Here is a 16,549-nt window from a genome sequence, read left to right on the forward strand (position 1 = left end):
CACTGTCGACTAAGTTTCCACTTCTGCCATTGTTTGTGCTGTTAAGAGTTCGCTGTCATCCCTTCGCCATGTTAGGGAGCATTTTGAGCTCCTATCAGTATCATGCATTATTCCTTCATAGGAATACTGGTTTATTTCTATGACTCTTGTTGTATAATAATGTTGTCTACTGTGTGCACTGAAATTATGGTCCCCAACTGTTTAATATGGCCATGCTTCCCCTGCACAAAGCACCACAGCCCTGCCAGACCCGGCGTGAACCCGGCGTTATGTAACCATGAGTTATTTATCATCATTAAGGCACCAAGGCTTTAATAGCGACACTGAACGCAGTACAACACCCCGGTGGCTGTTTATGTCGGATGCGAGCGGAAAACACAGAGTGTGAATTGAGGATCGTTTACAGTCGTAGAACAAAACTTGTGCAGATTCGGCCTGTTTTGTTCCCTGTGTGATGATACAAACATTGTGACACCGTTTGATACGGCGGCAGGACAGATGCGTTATGTAATGATGTCTTGTGCTCCTTTTAGTCTTGCGCCAGAAAAACTCGATTAACTTAAGATGCCAAACCGCTCGGGCTCAGCTGCAGAAACACGTAGCTTTGCTGTGTTCCTCCGTGCACAAACATGAATCCTCCCGTCCTAGTCCTGCTATAGCCTGTAACAACATTGTCCCATTCATATCACCATATTTACACCGTAAAATACCTTTCATTGTTACTTCAATCCACTTGAAACTGTTTGTCCCTTGGATCCATTCCGGGATGGATCGTAGCTTTGATTGTAGTAACTGGTCAAATAAAGCACACACATTGCAAATGAAGCCTTTTGCCATTCACGCAACCCATTATCCGCCGTGTGTTCAGATCAATAGAATTTGTAATTGACTTCTGAAATTTTGAATTTGCACCCTCTTGACTTGCGACTCTTCTCCTCTTTTTTTTTTTTTACAGAATGAGAAGCCTCTGGGTCATTCAGCAAGCAGGTCCAGCAATATATCAAAGGTGAGCAAAGCGCATACAGATGGGGGGGGCTGTATGAATATCACCTTCCTGCGCTACAGAGCCAGAGGACGGGAGGGCGGCGGTGAGGTGAAGCTGGGGAGGAAGGCGGCGATTGACCCAACAGATGGACACACGGTGCAGCTGATGATAACCTGCCTCTCCAGATTCACATCACCTCAATCCGATCTGCCCCTCTGATGAACCTCCAGAGAGCAGCTCTGCTCACTTTGGCTGTCAGACGAGATGTTTCTCTGTGACGCTCATCTGTTCTCGATTTCATTTCCCTCCTCGTCCTCGCTGCTCAGGGTTTGACCCAAAGGTTTCAATCCTCGCTCACCTGAGCTTCTTATAGGATAAACCCTTCACTTTCCGTGCAAACGGATGTCAAGGTCACTTTATCACCGGGGGGGGGGAGGGGGCGCGCTCCCACAATGTTTGATCTACAAGCAAAGTAATGTTTATACATGAGGAAGAGGGAGGTGCAACCTAAGTGACAAATACAGCGGTTCAGATTTCCATGGTTACAGCCAGTGTTGGGAGTAATGCGTTACAAAGTAACAAAGTACTGTAATTCCACTACTTTTAGCGGTAACGAGCATGTAACGAAGTATTTTTTTAAATAAATTAACGCAGTTACAATTATTGAAATTAGTTTGTTACTCGCGTTACTCTCTTTTGTGACGCGAAGCGGAGGGCCGGCAAATAGTAAGTAAATAGCTGCCTGTCAGCACAAAATAGTTGTGGCCGCCAAACGTTGTGTGTCACAGAATAGTTGCCGCATGTAAACAGCATCGCGGCGCTCATGACGCTGCTGCAGGCGCCGCTCCACGCAAACAACCACGGCTCCACTTTACACGGACTGCAGTGCAGCCGATAAACCCGGCAGAGCTGAATAGATTGATTGCTCTCTATGTTGAAGATAAGATGCATCCTGTCAACTGTCGAGTCAGTTGCCTTCAGGCAAATGCCTGAAAGTTATTTAGTATTAAGTATTAAAAAGGACTTTTGTACTATTGCTTGATTTGAAGGCCTGTTGCCAGATTGAACACTCGTATGGCTGCTCAACAGGTTTTATGTTTGATCCTTAGTCATCATTTATTATGATCCGGAGTCATCTGATTAATTTAATTCATTCATTTTTCAATTTTTCTATTACATTTTCTACATTTATTTATCTTTAAGTTTAATTGCTGTTGAATAGTTAAACATTTTCATTTCAATTTTTTTTTTTTTTACGTTAACAGACTTCTAATTACTCATTTAATCTTCTCTATTTGTCAATAGTTAACATCCATTAAACATGTTTTTTTTATTATGAATTTCAATAGGAGCTGCAGCCAGGCTCAAAATAAAGACACCAAAACGAACCTCTTTGCTTCACATGGCATGGATTCAAGCTGAATCACTGGCTTATGTCAGATCCAATCCAAAATGAATCGGTGACCTACTTAAAAAGATGCATCTCTACATAAATAAACACAACATCGGCCTGAGACAAATATTTCATAACATCTCCAGCTTAGCGCGACAATACAGTCTGGATGATTTGTATTTTGGTCCTCAAACATCCGAAGAATTTGTTCATTCTGTCAAAGCAGCTGCTCTAGTTTTCTTCCCATAACCTGTTAGAATACCAATAATTGTGTTTCCTTTGCTGTTGAGTTTTTGTTGTTTTTCTTTCAATGGAACCGCGTTGTCCTCTTCCAGAGTGACTCAGTAAAACATCCTCTCTCTCGTTACTTCCGGCACTCGCTGGAATACCTGCATTAGACACACAGCGGGAGACGGCGATGATAACAGAAAAACGAGCTGCAGCATTTAGCCGCAGGGTAAATTGTTCTATAAAGGTGTTGATGCCTTTTTTATCAGCGAGCGCGGCACCGCAGGGGATTAGTCTTTCATATATCGATGTATACGTGTAGCCGCACACAAAAAAATCTGTTCATTCTTTCATGCATTTGGAAGGTGTCTCTTTTTTTTCTAAGCTATTCCTGTCTTAAACTTTATGGAAGAAAGGTTCACTTGAGGGCAAATAATCACCATGTTTGTTAAATGAAGGAATGGTCAGTGCGGAATATAAAGAAGCTGCTCTGAAAGCCTGAGCAGCCTGAGGATTTCCTGATCATTTGGCAAGAGTACATTTTCCACCCGGCCGGGTCAGGAGGCTTAGCCGTTGCTGTTCCTCTTTAGCGTAGCTGTGAAATGCCGCCTACGCTTCTTTCTTTTTTCTTTTTCGGGAAGGCATTAAACTATTAGTCCTTAACAAGACACCAAATAGTGATCCGCTGCTGTTGGTGGTTTGCCAAGCATCTGGTTCTCACCCGCTGGATTGCTTCAAAATAAAGGAATGATTGGCTGAATAATTGCTTCAGAGTTGAACTGATCATGTGACTGAATTCGATCTGTCACTTTAAGGTTTCCAGAGAAACACGACACTAGTTGAAAGTGAATTGTTCTCTGTGGGTAGAAAATCAGAGGCTGTAGTTCTCTCAAGGTACAGATGGAGACGTTAAAAGAGGAGTGAAGGCTGATGAAGAACAGTTGACACGAGTGGAAGAGAGGAGGAAACTTGTTATGTTAATGACTGTTTAAACGCACAATAAACAGGGATTCATTACAGGGTGTTTCTCGGCGTTTGGGATATTAACGGCTGCAGTGTTTTTGTTTTGACATTAAACGCCGGCAGCTGTTTTCTCATCGAAGGTCTTCGTCATGAGAGAAGAACAGACGTCTGACGAGTCATACGGCCGTTAGGAAGTTCATCAGATTATTACTTCCCTGCTGTTTGCGTAGACTCGGAGCCAGAGTTCTGTCTATCGGCCGGCTCCCAAAGATGACCACATGAATGATTAACAGAGGCGGGCGCTGGAACATTGTGTTAAATTATATAATGAGGAACATCCAGTGTCATCAGTAAACCTGATCTGCTACTTTTCATCCAATTACTCCGTCTAAAGCTTTCCTATGATGCTTCTGCTCGGCACATGTTTCCTTTTTTCACTCCGTGTTAAAGTGAAGAGCTGAATTGGCATGTTGTTAATTATAGCGATGGGTGCTATAATAATGTTTTGGTTTTTTTCCTATCACGCACTGATATCTTGTTGATTTGACATCTTGTATTCCAGAGGCCATAAACTGCAGCCTTGAATATCAGCTGTTAAAATACAATAAACTACACTTTACGGATAAAAGCAACCTTACATAAACTCCAAAAGGACAGTAGAAAAGAGAAAGCTGTGCTGTGAGAATCCGACCAAAGGGCACGGCAAGATATTGAATTTTCTATTGATTTTGTTTTCAGGCCAGTGGGCCATACATTTCCACTTAGTTGGAATTTAAATCAATAGGTAATTAGTTTCTTATTGAAATTGCAAGGCCCTATCTTTACGTTAGCAGACCAAACACTAATCCTTCTGGCTAACGTCCCTCCGTACCCATTACGCATGCTTTCACACTGTAGATGCATTGTCAAAGCAATAGTTGGCTTCGAAAATGGTAGAAGAGAGAACCTCCAGGAGTCACCGTGGGTGGAGACTACGAAAAGTCATAGGAATTATTCTTATTTTGAATTTGGAAAGCCACAAGATCTCCCACACTACATCCTAGTTCCACAACTTCCAAAAGCTAATCGATGCTGTAAAAGACTTTTCTTTAGCTGAGGAACTTGAACTTTGGCGATGTCAGATCCTCAAACTGCAAACCAATGGAGCACCGCGGCCAACAACTCATTCAGGTCTGGTCCTTGTTGGGCTATGAGGAGCTGTAACAGTGTGTGAGATTGTTTGTGTTTGTCGTAGTTAGAGAATCCCTTCATTTTGTAAATGGGCAAAACCGCAAACAAACCAGACCAAGTCTAAATAAACCTATTCCGCTGAAGGGGAGCATCTGTTGGAAATTCTGGGCGGCGGCTGAACAGCCTCTCGTCCTCCAGCTGCGCCGCTCTCAGCGCCTCCTTGAACCCTCCCTCTGTCTCGCGGTCTGTCTCCTGAGCGCGTCGCTCCGTGGCAGCGCCGATCCTCCGCCTGCTCTGTGACGCACTCGGGCTCATTTCGCCGGGCACTATTTTAATCAGACAAATGATCTGCCACTGTCGTGTTTTTTTTTTACTGCCCAGTGCGTCCGTGTGTGACGCGCGTTGGCTCTTTGTAAAGAGAGCAGATTCGGGCACTTCCCCACATACAGGACTTTTCCTGGTAACACAGAATATGATTTGCAGCCCTCTGTTGATTAATGCAACAGCCATTTAAGTTCTCTTTGTTTTGTTCCTCAGGCGGGGAGTCCGACCTCGGTCAACGCTCCATGCAGTTTCTCCAGGACGTCGGTTTCTCCCTCCAGCCAGGACATTTGCAGGTACAAACCACCTCGTTTCCCTGACATGAACACCTGAGAACAATACATTGAATCTATATCATTGTTCCTAATCTGATGTGTGTTACTTGCTGAAAAATGTTAAACCCCATATCCCCTTTTTTTTAAGTTCCTTTGTTTTCAAATGCATGATATTGTTTTCCCATTTCTCTTTCTCATTCCTTCTCCTGCCGTTCCGCCCCACCGTCCCCGATCGCAATCCGCTTTCATAAACGCACAAACGCGGCGTAAACTAGCTGCCCGGTTCAGGACTGTCAGAGGCAGACTGCGGTGGTTCTGTTGAGCTCAAACGGTAAAACTTGTCGCGGTTCAGGAGGTCGGTCGGTCGCCACTCTGTGCGCAGACGCCCTTCCGGCCTCTAAGCACGCCAAACAACGAGACTGGCTCTCCCTGCTGCGCCCGTCCTCCGTCAACCTCCACCCCAGCGGGGCGCTCCGCTTCTCCGCGTCACTCAATGACGTGGGCCAGCGCGTGGACAGCCTGTGTCGCGGGCTGCACTTTATAGACCGCGCCTGCTCCGAGGGAGAACTGGAGCTGAAGTCCGAGCCCCCTCGGCCCACCGGCTCGGAGCGCGCGGCGCACACACCCAGCGGCGAGCTGGCCGCGGCACCCGCGCGCCAGATCCCCGGTCCCACCTCCTCGACATGTACCCGCCCCCACCTCGTCCCCGCCTTCAGCAGCAGCAGCAGCAGCAACAACTACAAAAGCGCGCTGGGGACCCCCACCGCCAATGATCTCCCGTCTGCGCCTGCCGCCATCGCCCCTCCTCCTCCTTCCAACAGCCTTCTCCTGCCTCACCCCTCTCCGAGCGCCAACTTCCTGCGTCTCCTCCTCCCCTTCTCCCGATCCTCTACCTCGGCCAGCCTGCAGTGCTCCGAGCTGGGCAGCTATGAGTCCCACCTCCACGCCACCAAGTCCTCCAGCGTCATGCTGGAAGGCAGCAAGTCCGGGTTCCACGTCGAAGACCTACTGGGAGACGACGACGTGTTCGAGGAGGACCGGCTCAGTGCGGCTCCGATGAGAAGCGGCCGGCCGGACTCTCCAAAAGCAGTCACCGGGGCCGGAACCGGGCCTCTTGTAGCCCCCCTGTGCTTTATGGACGAGGATGTCGACCTGGACTGCTGCCCGTCCCCTTTGTCAGAGAAAACCGCGCCACTGTCCCCCTATTCGCTCTCTGGAGACTGGTGCAGGTGGGTGACTGTCTGGATGGTTTGATCCGCACCCACCCTTCCTGTGACTCGCTAGACCATCCCTGTGCCGTTAGTAGCACCCCAGAGCCCTGTGGAGTAGTCTACGCTTCTCCGCCAGGAGTGTTCCCTCCTAGCAAACATCTCACACATACATTTGTCCTCCAAACGCCCGCATGGGAAGTAGAGCTGTTATTCAGGAGAAGCTGGCACACAGTCCGCACACAACACCCTGAGCTGCACTGATTCACGCGTCAGAAATATAACTTAATTAAATGTTATGCCGTTTGATTTCACTTCAAAGTTACCTCAAGGCTGTCTCAGTTTTTTTGCAGTGTTTTTTAAAGTATTTTGTCTGCTGCTGAATCGATGCGGCATTAACGTGTCCTAGGCTGTGAAAATTGGTGATTGGTTTTGTCTATAAAATGTCATTTCTGCAGTAGAGGCAGTACCAGGGGGCAACGTTAAGTCAGATAGAAAGGCAGAAGTCAGGGTAGAAAATATTATTATCATATATTTGGGAATGAAGTGTTTGTCTGGGGAATTGTGCAGCAGAAGCAGACGGTGCACGATGATGGACTTTGAACCGGCGTCTTTTTTTTTTTTTTTTTACGTGGCAGTCTGTGTGTAATCTGATGAGTCAGTCAATGTTAGGAATGACCGATTGTGCGTAATATTTAATCTCTGACCAGGTCACGATCATGCTGGGATGCAGAAGATGTTACTAAGTTGCAAAGTAATAGAATTTGAGCCCTTCGTAGCTCACGTAGAGCTTCTGTTACGGTCACAGTATCTGTCTGTCAATACTCTGCCTGGTGGCTGTTCACTGGATTGATGACGGTTAAGTCCTGGGGGACAAAGAAATGGAATTTGTTATTTCTCTCAGCTGTTGTCTGTGCATGTAGTCAATTTCCCATTATACGTCTTACACTGCACGTCAGCTGTGGGCTCAAAGAGAAACTTGAGCTTAGAACTGGCAAGGTGACCAGTTCAGAGATCAGGAGACAGATTATTGGCTTCGAATAGCCTTCGTAGTCCCGGTGCACACACTCACACAAGCAAAACACTCTGTGGAAGCTCTCCGTCAGGTGGCTTGAGGTGTGTATTGAGACCGCAGAGCGGTCACCTGCAACAATGTGTGTTAGGTTGTTTAAAAATCACCTGCCAATCATCGGTAGTCTTACTCTTTATCAGAAATATCACATTGTAGAGTAGACTAATTACAAACACATTTACCCTCTATTTAAGAGGAAGGAAATACACCCGCGTGTATCTTGATAAACATATCAAATGCATTTCCTTCCTCTTCAATATTCCCAAAGCTGCATTATGTAAATTTTTTAGAATCCCACATTGCTTATGTAACCCCTCGGACGTTTGATAAACATGGCCGACCTTTTGAAGTGAATGATAAGTATTGTAGTCGGACTTGATCTCCTCCAGTTTTTGGGTTTGCTTTTTCTCCCCTTTTTGTTGGTGACTGGAGGCTTGCGAGCTCTGCTCCGATGCGTTGTCGTCCTCGAGCATGTGCTAAAGACGCAGCAGATAGAGACAGAAAAGGGACGGTAACCTGGTTGCATCGAGCTGTTGATACCCACAGATATACCTTTTTAAGCTTTTACAATTTAGAAATAATCCAATAGAATCTGTTAGTCCTTACTCCTTCTCCCAAAGGTAGTTTCTTATCACGACTAATATTCTCTTTTAAGCCAAGGATGGCCACAGAAATTGAGACAAGTAACTTCTTGAGCATGCAGTGAGGGGAAAGGGAAATGGCTTCCAGGCGCTGCAGCCTTTGCAAAATGAATATGCTTTTTTGTGATTAGCAGTGCAGAGTGTGAACGGTTCAGCCTGTAAACTGGAAAGTGAACAGAAGAGAACAGAACGCCTCAGATGTCACACTTCTGTTTAGCAGAAATGTATAAACGGATTAAAAAATAAATTGATAATTGCTTGCCTGGAGGGTTGGGATCTTAAAGCAACACATGGGGGTAGTGAGTGAGGAGTGCAAAGATGGGGTGATTGACACAGAAGAAGTATGAGGAAACACAAGAGTGAACACTAACAAAGTGAATGCCTCACTGTGGTGTAATGTTGCCGAGCGTTCTTCCCTCTCGATTTATGGTACTTGTGATTTCACCGACTGGTTTTGCTTCGTGTTTTAATGCAGACACACTGAAATGGTGCCTCTGTCCCCCTAAAATCCTCCTTTTTTTTAAATTGGTTGTGTTTTGGCTGCTCAAGTGATGCAAATTTTATTTTAACTTGCCATGCCTAAAAGGACTATGAATGTGCTGCTGCTGACAACAATAAATGCATTTTGCTGTCTGTGATGGTCCTGGGAAATCTACCAATGAAACACCCGTCACTTTGAAAGACTGAATTTGGTTCGCTCAGTTTCTGAGATTTCTATCTTTAAAGAGTATTTGCAGCAGTTTACAGAGTATCTAGCAGATATCCAGCATGAAACCCAAATTTCTCAGCCAAAAGTCCCTGAGGTTTTCCGCCCCCCATGTCGTTATGCATCATAAACTTTCCACCGTGACTCTGTGTGGAGGTGGAATTCATTTCGCTATAGCCTCCCTCACTTAAAAAAACAACAACAAGAATTCGTAAAATAAGAATAATTCATCAATTCTATCGGAGTATGTGCCGGCCCTTCATATGAGCAGTAAGACAGTCCAGGGACTCCGGCTGGTTACTGATCCACTGTGTGGAAGAGAATCTCCCCTTTATTGTCTTGTGATCCATACAATAAAACACCGCTCAGCTCAGCCATAGCCAATCGAGAAAACACTTCCAGAAATGTTAATTGTGCCTCCTCTATCCTTCATTCCACTCTCCACCTCATCTGTTGAGAAACCCGTTGATAAGACCTATTTTTCTCCTCCTGTTTACTTTGTCTTATCTCGTAACGCTTTAACCGTGTAGTCTGAAAATACACCTTATCTTGCTCGCTCACTTACTCAGCATGTCTTCATAATGTGTTCTTATCCTCCCTGAACCGGGATGAAGTCAATCCCATTTGAGGAACCCGTTCTCTTCTCCATCTGCACCTTCTTTCAATCCGTTTCCTTGATGCCCCGAAGAAGAGCCACTGCTCTCTGCCAAAAACCCACTCACACACATACGTACTGTGATGAGCATACTCTATATAGATATCATTAATAAACTGCTGAAAGTAATGAATAGTAGTAATATTAGTACAGGTTGTTGTTGTTGTTTTAGTACAAATGCAAACTTGATCAAACTAAACATTGAGTGGGAAGAATAGTAAATAATATTAGACAACTTGGATCACTTCTTCCAACACCTAAAAATGTTGTTGCTAAGTTTTGAATTGCTTTTGATCTATTCTGTGCTGCGACGTTGCAAGTACACAAGAGGATATTTTCTGAAATTGTCATTTTGATTTGCAACTGAAGTGCTTTGGATTGAGTTGGACTTGATTTGAATTTATTCATGTGGGACATGTATTGTCTTCCGGGTGCGTGTGAAATCATGTTCCCACCTGTCTTGCTTTCCTAAATCGTTTGCAGGTGTGGAATTAATGAGCATTTTCTAAACACCTTCTCCTATTGCTGCTGGGAAAGCCTGCAGGTCGGCGGACATATCTTCTTGAAACTTTCCTGGAGTTTGGGGAAATATGTCAGCTTTGCCTTCGACGTTTCCTCTCTCACCTCCCCGTCCTCCTCCCGTTACATCTGCCTCATGGCTTGTTGTTGACTGTTTTTCCTTTTGTCTCCTGTAGGATTTGTCACTGTGAAGGCGATGAAGAGAGTCCCCTGATCACTCCGTGCCACTGCACGGGAAGCCTGCGCTTCGTCCACCAGTCCTGTCTTCAACAATGGATCAAGAGCTCGGACACCCGCTGCTGTGAGCTCTGTAAATATGAGTTCATCATGGAGACCAAGCTCAAGCCACTGCGCAAGGTAAGGCATGTTTAGGATTGGATGTGTGCATATTTATCTGAAGTCAATTAATGCACTTATTAATTAGTTCGGCCTCTACTGATAGTCATTTTACCTCCATTTGTCCAAACTTCCCTCCTTCGACGTGACGCAGAAAATACCTGAAGCTTCCTCCAATCAGCCACACGGATAAAACAAGCACAACACCGATTTTTGAAGTGTTTTTCAGAAGTGGAAGTTGTTCTGCAGGAGGAGGCGGAGATGGAAGACTCCCATTAAAGCCTCTTATCATTGGCTGTGGCCCGGAGATAAAAGGACACTAATTAAAATCCCTCCACCCTTCATTAGCTGCACAACGGTTCCCTGAACAAATGCTCGGCTGTTAATAGCTTCTGAATGCCGCCGGTGGACACTGAAGTTGTTCAGGGATCAGATGAGGCCGTCGACTTGTTGTAACGTGTTTATGGAAGCGCTCCGAAGGCCCGACTCGTCCAAGTCAAAGTCAATCAAAGGAATGCTTTTTGGGATGATGAGAGGCTGCGGTGCTTATTCACAGAATTGATTTGATGATGTGCGCATTGTGTTCAAATGTCTCCGCGGTGTCGTCGCTTCATGTGTTGTGTTGATGTCCTTCCTTTGTGCTCTCTGCTGCAGTGGGAGAAGCTACAGATGACGGCGAGCGAGAGGCGGAAGATCATGTGTTCGGTTACCTTCCACGTCATCGCCATCACCTGCGTGGTGTGGTCTCTCTACGTCCTCATCGACAGGACGGCGGAGGAAATCAAACAAGGTCAGCGCAGACCGGTGGCGTAGCGCGGTTGTTTGTATCGGGTATGGTTAGATGTCTGCAGTTAGATGTCGTAGTTATTTTAGGAGTGTATTGGAGTATTGAGTGAAATTTGGTGTAAGTGTTTGCGTAATTCACTTTCATTCAATTCGGAAGCTGCGTGGGCACCGGGGGCCCAAAAATATGCAGACATGGGAGACATTTTCTGTCTGTTTGGAATTTCACTTCAATTCAGTTCACAAAAGTTTAGAGATAAAAGAAAAGAGATGTTGGATCTTTCCATCCACCATCATAAGATCACGTTTTGAGATTGTGACTTTCAGAGCGAGCTGGTTTTGGTTCTTTCGTAACTTCAAGGAAGCTGGATCAGGTTTTGTGTGCCTGATCTAATGATGAATTGAAAGTCACCACAGTGATTCAACAAAAGGCCCTCGGGACAATAAAGATGTGTGCGTTGTTCAAGCATGTGGTCAGCAGGCCGTTGGGGATCCTGAACCGCTCCTTATTTCTATCTAAAGCGGTCGGCACCACTGAGCTGGCGGCCGGTTGATTAACGGCGCGCCGTGGCCTCGTCATCTGGGCGAAAACCGGAGACGGCTGGTTTAAGCGCGAGCTGTCGTATCATGCGCTGGCACCGCTCGCTCCTCTTTGCCATATTTGGTGCTTCTGAGGCCGCATACAGATGGAGGAACAGGCTGTGCCTGTTTAGCCCGACCTGATGATTCAGGCGTGTTAGAATCCCTGTGGGCTGTCAGGTTCAGTCACCATGGCGATGCCAAATAGCTCCTCCACCAGTCCTGTTCGGGCTCTGCAGAGTCACACAGAGACGCGCTTTAAGGTTTTATTCTCTCAATTTGTTTGCAAAGCGTATTAAGCTCCAAGATGCTTTTACTGTTCATGTTCATTTTAATGTTCATGGTTGTATGTTGAGTCCAACTATAATACTTTGTATTCAATCTCTGCGCTTTTTGATCAGTCTGTTTGTGTGTCTTTGGTAATACGTGATACTTACACTCTCTTCACTCATGCAGCCGGCAGAATCCCAGGTAAACATTTTAACTTTGGCTTTCAAATTGTGTTGGGTTTTTTTTCTGTCATGTGTGTCTGTCTGGTTCTTTTCCAACTGCACTTCCCTTCCCTTGTCTGCCTTGATTTCAGGATTAAAAAAAAGACTCTTTCACCCGTAAAGCCGAATTTATATTCACAACACCTCAATGACTGTTCCAACCTAATGAATGCAGACCGACAGTGTCGAGGAACATGCTGTGATGTTTTTCATGTGTTGTACTCTGTGTCTTAATTAAAACAAACCTCCCTAACATATTCTCACACAACAAACAACACATTAATCTCTTCTCATGAAGTTATAGAAACATTGTCAATATCTGATTACACTTCCCGGAATTTACATATTCTCTACCTCCAATTTGCTGCAGCTGCCTTAGGAAACATAGAAATGTTTTGGCACGGTTTTGCAAGTTTACTACAAATCACCATTTTTTTTTAATTGCTCGCCGTATCAATTGTGTTTCTTTTTGTTATGTGTATTGTTTAGGGGCCATTTGATGTCTTTAAATGGACAGAAATATTTGGGGCGTATTTGTTTTTAATCAGACTTCAAACCTGCATGAGATGGATGACATTTATTTATGTTCCACTATATGCAGTTTTGTGTCACCTTGTTGATGCATTTAATAAATCTGGAAATCGTATCTAATTCAGTGAAGTGAATATCTGAAAAATCCATAAACCTTCATGCTGAAGTAAAACTAAATCACAATTATTTCCCAAATGGACTTTTCTGGTCCATGTTTGACTGGTGGCCATGTTCCTTTTTTGTCTCCCCTCTGTTCCTCAGGACTCCTGGAGTGGCCTTTCTGGACCAAACTTGTGGTGGTGGCCATCGGCTTTACGGGTGGGCTGGTGTTCATGTACGTCCAGTGCAAAGTCTACATACATCTATGGAGGAGGCTCAAGGCTTACAACCGGGTCATATACGTCCAGAACCGGCCAGACACGTGTAAAAAGCTGATACTGGAGAAGCCGCCCCTCATGGAGCCCAGTGTGGAGAACAAGGAAGCTCTGGTGCCAGCCCTGTCGGACACAAACTCCTCCCAGTACACAGAGACAGAGGACTACAGTATGGACGTGCTCCATGTCTGACCACTCGGTTCATGCCATCGGTTAACCTACTCACACTTTACACAAGGGCCGGCCTACAGGGAAGCTGTGACTGAGGAACGAACACCCACTCGACCCCTCACTCTGATCCCAGACCCGCCGTCCTCCTCTGGGCATCTTATATATTCCAACACTTTTTCCAAGGAGATGGACAGACAATGGCGATCTCCCTCCTATCCACATTCCTCCTCTCTTATTCCTCCTTCCCTCCACCTGCACCCTGGATCCTCGTCTCTCTCCTTTCCTAGGACCGGACAGCTTTTGCTGACCTCTATAAATGTCTGGAGAGGCCTGGAGCGTACAACTTTACACACTCGCGTCCGCACACTTATTTGTACACCTCTGGGAGAGCAGGACTGAGACAAATGGACTCACAAACAGCCCTGGAGGTCTACACATTTCCGATGCGTGATTTCTTTGCCTGTGGGTTTGTTAGATTTGTTCGTTTTGACCTCCCGTGAGTCTTCGGGCTAAACTGCCGTGGATCAGTATGTAGCGCCACCCATTGGATCTCTGGAACATTGCAGCTACTGCCGTCTTTTTGCTGTGGTCTGTCTGCCCTGGAGCTGGTCCGGATCCCACCAGGCCCTGATCTGGACATGCATTAAAGCACTTTTGTTTTTTAGTTCCCACAACAGATCCCTTACTTTTGCCCTTTTTGGGTTCATTAAAGACTGTATATGTTGTACATGCAGGAGAGCACATTCAAACTTTAAACTCCTGTTTTATTTGACATTTCTTTATACACACATCTACATTTATTTCAAGCCTCCTGTGGATGACAAAAAAGGAATTGGGGGGATAAAAATAAAATGGAATCATGCTTAAAGAAACATCTGAGTGGTTTAATCCAATATGACATCAGACTGGATGTTCTAATGCAGATAATGGAAAATCCAGCCACACGACTTCTGTACCCAACGAGGATCTTTCTGAAGTCTTTGAGAATGTAAACTTTTACTGTCAAAAAAACAAACAAAAAAAAAAAAATACAAAAAGGAAAAAGCAAAATTTTTATTTTTACTGGTCACAGGGAATTGGGAGATAATTTCCATGTCTTGATAACATTGTCTTTATGCCTCCTGGCATAAACTGCACCGCTCATGTTTTTCTATCATGCGAATGACACCGTATTTAAAGTGTGATATTCCATGTGCAGTTTTTAATATGCTGATTTGTTTGCTTGGTCGCAGGAAACGCCCTGGAAAATTCCCAGCTGCTTATTTTCAGTCAGTCCTCCCATCATTCAGGCAGTGCATTGATTGCTCCCAAGTAGGTGATTTTGATCCAAAAGCAGGCAGATTGTACTCTATGTATTTCAATTTGAAGGTTGAATTCATTTCTGCTCCGCAGGACCCAGGGATTTACAATCCATCCCTTTGGTACTTTAACCAGTTCACATTCCATCCTTATTGAGCGTTTCAAGTTTCTTACTTTTGCCAGACTTTTTTAGTATTTAATCACAATACTGCCAGCATGTTGTCTCCTATTCTTTGGAGTGTTTCTTCTTCTCACATCTGGCCTCATGTTGCTCAAACGAGACAAATTGCTCCAACTTTTTGTTTTTTAAATTTCCTAGAGGAAGCACAACTTAACTACTTATTATTTCAGCATTCATGGAGATTTTGTATCAAGTGCAACAATTTAGGTTGTTGCATTGATGAACGATCAGATGCAATGCATGCATGCATGCCTGTGATATGTACAGTGTGCATCTCACCTGCTGGCGAGAAGCTGAAGGTGCCGTATGACGGAGGCAGCGGTCGGTATCACAGCCATGTGTTTTGGGGCTTACACTCATTGTAAGTGCGTTGTGTATGTGGGAGCACAGTGATGCCAGGCTCATGTTGAGCCCCTCAGCCAGTCCAGCGACACGCGCATAAAAAAACAAAACAAAATTAACTGTTTGATACAAATATAGTGTCTGTGAACAACAATGGTCCAACAACATGTGTGACAATTACTGCTCAGCAGCAGCAATAACCGAACTCCGTGCTTTTGTCTTTTTGCAACAGTTCACACTGCACCTGTGTATATGCCCCACGGTGACTTGAGTCTGATATAAGTTCAATACATAATACGAGCCGAAGGAGTTTTTGTGCGTCAAGTTGAATTAAGACCTACTAATGAAAAGCTTCTCTGAAACTTTGATACCTGTGAGGCTCAGCGCAAATAGACAGATTAAAAAGTGCAATTACCCTTTTGTTGATACTATAGTTATGTAATGGTGTTTAATGTCCAGATTGTCCTCTGGGTATACAATGATTATTTCTTCATTTTGTGTTGTATTTATTTTGAAAAGAAAACCGTACCATCATTAGTAATTTTATGCAACTTACACTTTCTTTCCCATGCGTTAATGCCTAAACATCACTTTTACTCTCTATTTGGAAGTCCAGATATTAGAGTTGCAAAAATCTTGATTGTGAATACCTGCTCTATGGTCTTACTTTATGAAAAGCTTGATGAATCTCATCCAAAATGTATAGACATAACCGCAGAATCCCATTCAATTGTGTAATCGTTTTCAAATAGAAAACCTGGAGTAATCAGAAATAGTTTCCTTGAGATGAAAGACAAAACATGGACTGTGGTTTGGGATTTTTTTTCTTTCTTTTTTTCTTTCTACTCATAGGAGCTGGCTCCTTTCATGAAGTCCCAGACAGCATTCGGGGCCACTTTCGGATGCTTTTATATGCAGACATGTTTCTCTCCAATAGCAGCTTTTGCTTCTTTCTCTCATGAACTGATTTCTCCACGTTATGAATCCGATTGAGCACATTGTCTTGACCCTGCCGCTTACGTCTGATCATGTCTGGGAATAGTGTAACTTGCATAAAGCTACATTTGTTTACTACTGACTGGACTTGAACATATATGACTGTTCCCCTGTCTTATGATATCATTCCACAAGTTTGTCTGTGAGTTTACTTTGAAATAGTAACAGTAAATTTGTAAACGTACTTATGTTTTTAAAATAAATATTGTTGTGTTTTCAGTATAATTTCCCATTATTGAACAAAGTATGTAGAATTAAAAAGAACAACCAAATAAAAATGAAGTTACTTTTAACGCTTTGTGTCTTTCAATGTGCGCCATGTGTTTTTAA

The 16,549-nt window shown here is 44.4% G+C and overlaps 1 protein-coding gene across 17 annotated transcripts in view; it reads left to right on the forward strand.

The window, feature by feature from the left end:
- The window catches only part of marchf8 (membrane-associated ring finger (C3HC4) 8), a 47,318-nt gene extending 30,806 nt beyond the window's left edge, over positions 1–16,512 (forward strand). For 5 of the 17 annotated variants that reach the window (XM_078104422.1, XM_040179180.2, XM_078104421.1 and 2 more), the window contains 7 exons: positions 956–1,006; positions 5,277–5,356; positions 5,611–6,564; positions 10,313–10,493; positions 11,127–11,262; positions 12,291–12,305; positions 13,118–14,445. In XM_078104422.1, coding sequence (XP_077960548.1) covers positions 956–1,006; positions 5,277–5,356; positions 5,611–6,564; positions 10,313–10,493; positions 11,127–11,262; positions 12,291–12,305; positions 13,118–13,422 — 1,722 coding nt within the window. In that variant the 3' untranslated portion in view covers positions 13,423–14,445. Of the gene's footprint in view, positions 1–955; positions 1,007–5,276; positions 5,357–5,610; positions 6,565–10,312; positions 10,494–11,126; positions 11,263–12,290; positions 12,306–13,117 lie in introns of all 17 variants that reach the window. The other 12 variants (XM_040179174.2, XM_040179173.2, XM_078104427.1 and 9 more) reach the window with 4 other exon arrangements.
- Positions 16,513–16,549: the final 37 nt, after the last annotated feature.

This window comes from Gasterosteus aculeatus, chromosome 6 (genome assembly GCF_964276395.1).
Source record: "Gasterosteus aculeatus chromosome 6, fGasAcu3.hap1.1, whole genome shotgun sequence".
NCBI classification, from domain to species: domain Eukaryota; kingdom Metazoa; phylum Chordata; class Actinopteri; order Perciformes; family Gasterosteidae; genus Gasterosteus; species Gasterosteus aculeatus.